Below are 9631 nucleotides of genomic sequence, written 5' to 3'. Positions count from 1 at the left end.
TAGGGAACGGCGTCGTATGAGCACAGGGTTAGTGACTGTTGCTACTAATTGAAACGACAACGTGCACTCTTGCTAAATGACACTCTGCTAGGAAATTCAATACCTTCCTTAGTCCTAGTAAATAGAAGAGGTTCCGGAGGGAGGGTTGAGCCAAAGAAGCCAAATGTATTGTTGCTAATCTATTTCTTTTTGTGGCTGCGGATGGTTGGCTATTTTCAAATCACACTGGAACATAAGAAGCTAGCTGCTACATGGGAGAATGATGCTCAATTGTCCTTAAAAAGTTCAGTATCTACATACATGATCCTTGAGGACAAGGATCTTTAAAGGGGAAGGTACTGTAACATCCCGAGCAATTAGCAATCCTCATGACGTCAGCAAGGTAGGGAACGGCGTCGTATGAGTACAGGGTAAGTGACTGTTGCTACTAATTGAAACGACGACGTGCGGAGCTTAGCAGTTGGCGGATGAAGCTAAACGATGTCGCTTGATCGTGGGTGAGGCAGCTGTTGAAACTGACAAAATCTGAGAGTAGTGGAGGCAAATTCTCTTGGAAGTATTAGCTAGCTATAGTCCTTTATCCTCTTTCCTCTAGACCTCTTTCTTATTCTTTTTCTCTACCTCTGCTTCTGTGTTTCTTGTTCAAATCTCAGGGTTGTGACAAAATCTTAGAAAAGCTCTTGTATAAATAGTGGTGCAAACCCACTTCCCAAATCAATAGGGGACAAAAGCTACTTTAAAGCCTTTTCCTTTTATTTTCCAACTCAAATGGGTCTAATTTGATAATCAAATTCTCATTTACCCATTATCCATTTTGAGCGTACAATATATCAATCTCTTCGTCTCACTACGAAGAACCCGAATCCACTTTGATCCGACCCAAATCAGAAGTGGACCACTAATAATTGTACTACAAAATAGCCACTTAATGCCATTTTTATGCTATTTTTCCAACAAATATTTCTCACAATCTTTTATCTGTCCTTGATGAATTTTCCGGCCTCAAATATTTCTTTAAATGTGGTTATTCTTTATCTTCATGGAAATCGTATGTCAAAGGATCTCTTCCATACAATATATGCATGCAAATATGCAATGAGCAACTTGGTGTATGTTTTTTGATGCATCAGATCAGCACCAAATGCCTTTTTTTTCAAGTAATGGACATCTAATTAGAGGATTGTAAGACAAAGACAACGAATTACTAAATTTCAAATTAAAATATTTCTTTTCGTACAATTTGGTTTACAAAAATTGTCAACATGAAGTGGTCTTTGGGAAATAGAATTTTTCTTTTTAGGGGGAATTAGCAACATCAAGTGGTAAAAGATTTGATATGACAATATATTAGTTCTATTTGATTAATAATTAAATATATTTTCAAAAAAAATAATTGAATATAATTTTTAACATGTTAATATATTATTTATACATGATTAATAACTAAATTCATTGCTAACTACCATGTAATGTGATGACATTCCAATTACCATTGTAAACGAATGTTCATATCCCTGTAGTTGGTGTTTAGATTCTTCTTTGAGTTGAAAATGTTTAAGAAAAACAAAATAGCTAAATTCATTTTTAATTTTAATGTTGAGTGAGTTTGACTATTTCATGGTAACTAATTCATCGTTGTTTCTTTGATTTTTTTTTTTTAAAAAGATTTTTATTATCACGTTATTTGGTAAAAAAAAAAAAATCATCTCTATATCTGTATTCATATATATAATTGTTTGAAATACTTTTATACTTATTATTTGCAAATTTAATATAAATTTTTTACTTTGATTTTTTTTTTTTTTGCTTTTTTATTTACCTAAGAAACTTTTCAATTTGTGGATACAAAGTCAATTTCCCAAGGACCACTTCAATTCTTGTGAACCAAGTTTCACGTAAGAAACTTTTCAATTTGGACTTTTCCCCTCCTACGCGGCTTTGGGGAAGCTATTGAGGACTGTGGGCTTGCTCAGTTGCCTATGGTTGGTTATCCGTACACATGGGGGAAGGGGAAGGGGACAGCAAACTGGATGGAGGAGAGGCTCGATAAAGTTCTAGTAACGGACGAGTGGCGGGGTATGGTGATGGGGGCTAAGGTGATGAATCTGAGAACCCGGAAGTCTGATCACTCGGCTCTCTTTCTGGGGATTCAGGACTTCGCTGGGGGTGTTGGGCCTCGTAGGAGGGGTGTTTGTTTTGAGATGGCCTGGCTGTATGATGAGGGGTGCAGGAATGTGGTAGAGCAATCCTGGCAGGAGGGGAGGGGCCAGGGTTTACAGAACTGTATTCAGTACTGTGGGACCCGGTTAACACGATGGGGTGGAGACCGGTATCATAAGTACGGAAAACGGATCAATGAACTGACAAGAGAGCAGCAGCGACTAAGGGGGCGTACTGACCCGGCCTCCCTAGCTGAGTTCCAGCGCCTAGAACAGTTGTTAAGCTGTACTGAAGCTCAGGAGGATGCCTACTGGAGGCAGAGAGCCAAACAACACTGGCTTAAGGAGGCAGATGCTAATACGAAGTTTTTCCATAGGTATGCCTCTCACCGAAAAAAAGAAGAATACTATTTCTAGATTGATGAATGATAATGGGGATTGGGTTGAGGGGGAGCCTATGAAAAATATTATCTTGCAGTATTATGATCGTATTTTCTGTGCTGGAACCCCGGGAACTGGGGAGGATTTTTTTGAGGGAATTGTCCCGCGAATCACGCAGGCACAGAATGAGTCTTTGTTGCGTCCGTTTGAACTGGATGAGGTTAAGAGTGCACTGTTTGCGATGTTTCCGGACAAGGCACCAGGCCGGATGGAACGAATCCAGGCTTTTATCAACATTTTTGGGATGTGGTTGGGGGTGATGTGGCGAGCTTTATAATAAATTGTGTTCAGTCCTGTGATTTCCCGCCTGGGTTGACTGAGACTGATATTGTTTTAATCCCTAAGAAGAAAACCCCTGAGTATGTCACTGATTTGCGGCCTATAGCCCTCAGTAATGTGGTCTATAGAATTATGGCAAAAATGTTGGCTAACAGAATGAAGCTGTTAATGGAAGAAGTAATATCTGAGTCACAAAGCGCATTCATCCTGGATAGATTGATAACGGATAATATACTATTAGCTGCAGAGGTGGGGAATTTTTTGAATAGGAAACAATGTGGAGTGGGGGGATGGAGTGCTCTCAAGTTAGACATGGCAAAGGCGTATGATCGGGTCGAATGGCCCTTCTTACGAAGGATGATATTGGCGCTGGGATTTCATGGTGGTTGGGTGGAGTTGATTATGAAGTGTGTAACCTCTGTCTCATATAATATTAAGGTGAATGGCTTAAGATGTGATCCTATTATACCCACTCGTGGAATAAGGCAAGGGGATCCTTTGTCCCCATATCTATTTATTATTTGTGCAGAGGGTCTATCTTTGTTGTTGCAGCAGGCACATAATGTGGGATCGATACATGGCTGTAGGGTAGCAAGAGGAGCCCCCTCGATTTCTCACTTATTGTTTGCAGATGATAGTCTACTGTTTTTTAAGGCCAAGGCGGAGGAAGCAACTGAGGTTAAAAGGTGTCTAGCTGTGTATGAGAATCTATCCGGGCAGGCAGTGAATTATCATAAGTCGAGTATATGTTATAGTAGAAATACTAGTAACAAGGATAGACAAAGTGTGGCTCAGATTTTGGGAGTGGCACAGACACCGAATTTTGGCAAGTATTTGGGACTCCCCTCTTTTATTGGAAGACACAAGAAAGCAGTTTTTGCATATGTGGAGGATAAAATCCGTCAAAGGATTGGATCATGGAATAAAAAACTGCTATCACAGGCAGGGAAAGAAATTCTTTTGAAAATTGTAGCACAATCTATGCCTACGTTTTCAATGAGTGTTTTCTTGTTACCTGTATCAGTGTGTACGGCGATAGAATGGACGATGAATCGTTACTGGTGGGATTCTGGAACTGACAGGCGAATACATTGGAAGGCATGAGATAAGTTATGTGTCCCAAAGAAATATGGTGGGATGGGGTTTAAAGATTTGCGTGCATTTAATCTAGCAATGCTAGGAAAGCAGGCGTGGCGAATGTTGACTAAGCCTGACTCTCTGGTGGCACGTGTGTATAAGGCCCGGTATTTTCCGAAAGGATCTTTCTTTGATGCACAGGTGGGAAATAATCCCAGTTTCTGCTGGCGGAGCATCATGGTAGCAAAGAGTATTATTTTTGGTGGGGTCAGGCGCAGAATTGGTAATGGGGAGTCTACATTCATATGGACACACCCTTGGCTACAGAATGACCATGACCCAATGATACAAACAGAAATGCCAATACAGTTGAAGGAAGCCAAGGTGGCAGGTTTGATAGACCAACAAACTGGTTCTGGGATCCCTCAATCTTAACTGACTTATTTCAACCCAATGATGTGGCGGAAATTATGAAAATACCCATCTCCCCGGAATATGATGATACTTGGTACTGGCATGGGGATCCAAGAGGATAGTATTCTGTTAAAAGTGGATATAAGCAAGTAATGGGAAATTATTAATGGGGTATTTACAAAATGGTTATCCCTATGGAAGTTAAAAATCCCCCCAAAATGGAGAATGTTTCTATGGAGAGCCATTAGTGATATATTGCCTACTACTACAAACTTGCTTATAAAGAGGGTGGATGTGGATCCACGATGTGCCATGTGTGGATTATCTCAAGAAGACACAATGCATGCTTTGGTGTTGTGTGACTTTGCAAGGAACATTTGGGATAAATCTAACCTCACAATTCCAAATATAATCACAAATATTTTTTATGTTTGGTTTGATGAACTTCTAAATGTTCTAGACTCTGATGGGATATTCTATGCAGTAGCAATACTTTACAATGTGTGGAGAGCAAGGAACAGGGCCGTTTGGGAAGCAACACTACCACGGCCGGAGGTGGTCCTCAAAACCGCCGCTGCTGCCAAGCTGGCGTGGACTCAGGCGCACGCACAGCCCACGGCCCAGGCCACCACGTTGCCAGCCATGCCGAACCCGCTGCAAGGAAGCGCCAATCTCCATGCGCCGAATTCCGTCGCTGCCGAGCCACCTGGACCGCCAAGGCACATATGCCGTGTGGACGGGGGGTATATGCAGGAGACAGGACAGGCTGCTTTGGGGGTACTCTTACTAGACACCGACGGGGGATATGTTTCAGCATACAGTGGACCACTACAAGGATGCTCCTCGCCACTTATGGCTGAGGCGCTCGCATGTAAAGAAGCTCTATCATGGTTGAATGATCGGGGTGAGCAGAATGTTGAGGTTTATACGGACTGCCTGACACTACATCGTTATCTTACTACACCAACCGTTGTGTTGCGCACATATCTAGGCTATGCCATTGACACTTGCAGGCTTATTGCATCTTCGTTTCAGTCTTGTTCATTTCATTTTATTCCTAGATTAGAGAACCATCTAGCTCATGCTTTAGCTACTACGGCTTATCAGCAAACTGCAACTATGTATTGGGATCTACTCCCACCGGATGTTATTTCGGCCTACTTTTAATGAAGCATCATATAATTTTCAAAAAAAAATATTCAGGTGTAGTGCAATTCTTCACAAGTTTACAAGTTCATAGTTCTCACCTGATTATATATATAGTTTAAGCAAAAAAGTGATGACTAATGTGATATATCAATTTCTGTTGATTAACGGTTGATGGTTGTATCACTTGTATGTAGAAAGAGTTAATTTCATTTTTGGTTCAAGATTTATAGGTCATAATTCACTTTTAGTCCTTTTTTAAAATATTGCTATTTGGTCCTAGTATTATTGTGGTATTACCATTTTTGGTCATCTATCGGCAAAACTGTTTAAATTATGTAAAGTACAAGGACAATTAGGTCTTCAATTATGTTTTTCTTTTCAAAAAATAAAATAAAATTAAAAATATAACGGGTTTTGAGAAGAAAATAAAAGAGTTAATTACCGAAATGGTCCCTTGACTATAGCGAAATTACCAATTTGGTACTTGACTATTTTTTTGACCAATTAAGTCCCTCGACTTTAAAAACCTTAACTAATTTGATCCTCCGTTAATTTTTCTATTAGACATCTGTTAACTTGGGACCAAATTGGTAATTTCGCTATAGTCAATGGACCATTTCAATAATTAACTTTAGGGGTGGACAATTCGATTTGATTTTCCTGAACGGAACCGAGCCGAACTACCGGTAAACTAGTTTGGTTCGGTAATATACCTAACAACCGAACGGTAATGAATTCTTGTATATTGAACAGTTCAGAATACCGTTTGATTTTTTAATAATAATAATAATAATAATAATAATAATAATAATAATAATAATAATAATAATAATTAATATACACATCGATTCTTCTTCTTCTTCTTCTTCTTCTTCATTATTATTATTATTATTATTATTATTATTATTATTATTATTATTATTATTATTATTATTATTATCATTATTACTAGTAATTCACCCGCGCGATGCACGGAAAAAAATTATGTTATTATAAATATAAATAAAAAATAAAAAAACTAAAATATTTTAAATTATTTAATATAATAAAATTTTTTAGCTTCCATTGGTCAAGTATTTATTATTTTTATAGAATACAAAATTAAAATTAAAATTAAAATTAAAATTAAAATTAAAATTTTGTATGGTTAATATAATCTCTAATTATGTGCATATTCAATTAATCTTATAGAGAGAATTTACATAATTACATTGATTTATTCTTAATTGTATTTCATCTATATTATAATTTTCACAATACGAATAATAACTAAGATAATTACATTTGGAAAGCAAATTTTAAATTTTGTATGAGTAAATTTAAACTCTAATTGAACATGATGGATATATTAGGTATGGGCTCGGGGCGAACCGACCCGGGAAGGCCGGCGCGAAGGCCTAGGGCGGCCCCGGATGGGGCCGACCAAGGCCTCGGCCTACGGGCCAATCGTGGCCCGGGCGGCCTCGAGCGAGGCCTACGTAGGCCTGGGGCATGGGATGGCCCCGGGCACTCGCGCGGACCCGGTCAACGCGCGATCCAACCGCCCCACGAGAATAGGGGGCGGTTGGGAGTTTTGGCTAGTATAAAAGGATTAATTATTGTCTTGCCTAAGACATCTACTTATTATTATTACAACATTTTATCTTGTAACCCTTCTACAACTATTATCAATACAAAGTTGTCCCCGCGACACACATTCTACATCTTTCCGATCCATTATTTATCGGGTTTAGTGATTCGGGTCTACCCCGGGTTAATTAAATCCATCATTGGTGCTCTTGTTGAGGGTTGACGTACAAGCTCGAGCGTGCTCCATATCCCACGATGGCAAGGTCGAGGTCCAATTCTCGCGGCTCCCGTAACAGCCGTGCCTCCCCTCCTAGGGTTGGCCTCAACGGGACCACTAGTCATCCACAAGTTCCTTCTTTGAGGTCGGCGGGTGACCTCGGAGATCGCCTCAACAACCACTGCAACGACACGGTGGCCGCCTGCCCTCCCCCGGATCCTACCCTCTTCCGGGAAGGGGCGGCCGCCCTCCAACAAGCTTCAGTGACATTGGACCGCCTCGCGCGGGGGCTCCATGGTGGTATTCCGGTCGGCCCAGAGGCCGCCCAAAGAGCCCTGACCCCGCCTCCGGCCCCCTCGAGGGGGCGTAGCGGCCCGAGCCGGCCACCCCGCGCCCAGGCCGCCCAAACAGAGGGGGAGGTCAACTCGCCCCGGCCCTCGGACAGGCGGGGGGGAGGCAGCATCCGCTTGGATCAACATCAAGATGGTGAGAGAGTTCGAGGGAGGTCGGCCCCAGCCAGGCCGGCCCTGGAGAGGTTGGGAGTCCGCGTGTCCGCCCGGGACAAGTTGGGCCAGAGGCCCGCCGCCAACGGACTGCCCGCTGCAGGGTCATGCTCGCGAAACTCACCCAGCAGAGGGCTCCGAGCCCCGCCACGATAGGAGTCGCAGGCGAGACGATCGCCAAGCCAGGGGCCCCGTGCCCCGGCGCGGCAAGAGCAACACTCCCGGGTCGAACGATCGGGGGAGTCGAATGGTCGAGCTCCGAGCTCTCATCGTGGAGAGGTCGAGCAACTCCGCAGGCGGATGGACGAGCTTCAGATGCAAATCAATGACAGGAACGGGTCCCCGGAGCCCATGGATGTCCTGACTGCCCCCTTCACGCGGGACATCATGGAAGAACCCCTCCCCGCGAACTTCCGTTTCCCCACCATCCAGGCGTACTCTGGGGCGACTGACCTGCGTGAACACCTGAACAGGTACCGAGCTGCCATGCTAATGACTAGGGCCAGCGACGCTATCATGTGCCAAGGCTTCCTCTCGACCCTAGACGACCACGCATAGGACTGGTGTGGGTCCCTACCGGAAGGATCCATCTCGACCTTCGCGACCCTCACAAGGCGCTTCCTGTCTTACTTCGCTGGCCATATGCGGAAAAAGAAGCAGTTCGCCGACTTATGTTCTTTGAAACAAAGGAGTTCGGAGTCCCTGGCCGACTTCCTCAGCAAGTGGAAGAAGGAGTCGATAGGGGTCTCCAATTTTGACGACAAGGCGGCCATACCCATCTTCAGAAGCAACCTCAGATCCGACGCCTTCCACCAGGACCTCATCCGATACTCCCCCAAGACCTACACCGAGTTGATGGACCGTGCATCTAGGTTTGCGGACGCGGAGGTAGCCGAGAAGAGGAAGAAGGAGGAAGAGGAGGGGAAGGACCGTAAAAGCAAGGAACCCCGAGAGGAGCGCCAGGCACCGCGGCCGCCCCGGCGCGAGGCCCAGCAAGAAGACCGCCGGGCACCCAGGCCTCCCCGCCGTGACTACGCTGAGGGGCCCAGGTTGACCCCCACACGCTTTCTCACCCCGCTGACGCAGCCCGTCAGCACAATCCTGGAGCATGCGGAAGGCCAAGGGATCGTGGAGTACCCGGGGGAGTGCATGAAGATATCCCCGAAGGTAGACCACAACAAATACTGCAAATTCCACCGACAATCAGGGCATGACACGGACGAATGCATCCTCCTCAAATGCCAGATCGAGGAGCTCATCCAGAGAGGCTACTTGGGTCAGTTCGTGCAATGGCCTGGACAGGGCCAAGGTCAGCATCAAGGCCGCGTGTGGAGGAAGGGAGGCAGCTCCGAGCCCTCTGCCTCCGCGCCACGCAAGAGAGAACTCGACCAGTCACTGATGAGGAGGAAAGAGAGCTAGACAACCCCCACCCCTCCAGAAGAAACGTGCCATCCATGTGATCTTTGGGGGACCCGGGGGGGGGGGGACACGCCCGCAAAGAGGAAGAAATAGGCACGGAGCCTCTATGTGGGCGAGGTCGTGCGACCCCCACACGAGAAGAGGCCTCGGAGGGAGCCCATCACCTTCACCGACAACAACCTCCCAGACGGCCCCCTCCCTCACCGGGACGCCTTGGTGGTCAAGATGGAGATCAATGAGGTGGTCGTGCACAGAGTATTGGTGGACACAGGCAGCTTGGTGAACGTGATGTACCACGACACATTCACCCAGTTGGGGATATCGAGGAAACAGCTGGGGCAAGTGAGGACCCCTTTGTCTGGGTTCACGGGGGATTCCATAGAGACAGAATGGTCAATCAACCT

At 44.6% G+C, this 9631-nt stretch overlaps 3 protein-coding genes across 3 annotated transcripts; all 3 read left to right on the top strand.

The window, feature by feature from the left end:
- Positions 1-4016: 4016 nt before the first annotated feature.
- On the top strand, positions 4017-4391 carry LOC109154946 (uncharacterized mitochondrial protein AtMg00310-like). Its single transcript, XM_019302675.1, has one exon. It carries the CDS (start codon positions 4017-4019, stop codon positions 4389-4391), a length of 375 nt encoding a protein of 124 aa, XP_019158220.1.
- Positions 4392-4595: 204 nt separating this feature from the next.
- On the top strand, positions 4596-5537 carry LOC109154945. Its single transcript, XM_019302674.1, has one exon. The coding sequence runs from the start codon at positions 4596-4598 to the stop codon at positions 5535-5537; it is 942 nt and encodes a 313-aa protein (XP_019158219.1).
- Positions 5538-8450: 2913 nt separating this feature from the next.
- LOC109154944 lies at positions 8451-9227 on the top strand. The gene has a single exon (XM_019302673.1). It carries the CDS (start codon positions 8451-8453, stop codon positions 9225-9227), a length of 777 nt encoding a protein of 258 aa, XP_019158218.1.
- The last annotated feature ends 404 nt before the right edge of the window (positions 9228-9631 follow it).

The sequence above is a fragment of the Ipomoea nil genome, unplaced genomic scaffold, assembly GCF_001879475.1.
Source record: "Ipomoea nil cultivar Tokyo-kokei standard unplaced genomic scaffold, Asagao_1.1 scaffold2662, whole genome shotgun sequence".
NCBI lineage: Eukaryota > Viridiplantae > Streptophyta > Magnoliopsida > Solanales > Convolvulaceae > Ipomoea > Ipomoea nil.
Note: the sequence above shows the minus strand (reverse complement) of the source record. Positions and strands in the feature narration are given on the sequence as shown.

What these genes read in the sequence shown, in the direction of transcription:
- LOC109154946 (XM_019302675.1), top strand. Translation starts at nt 4,017, where the DNA reads ATGGGGTTTAAAGATTTGCGTGCATTTAATCTAGCAATGCTAGGAAAG.
- LOC109154945 (XM_019302674.1), top strand. Translation starts at nt 4,596, where the DNA reads ATGTTTCTATGGAGAGCCATTAGTGATATATTGCCTACTACTACAAAC.
- LOC109154944 (XM_019302673.1), top strand. Translation starts at nt 8,451, where the DNA reads ATGCGGAAAAAGAAGCAGTTCGCCGACTTATGTTCTTTGAAACAAAGG.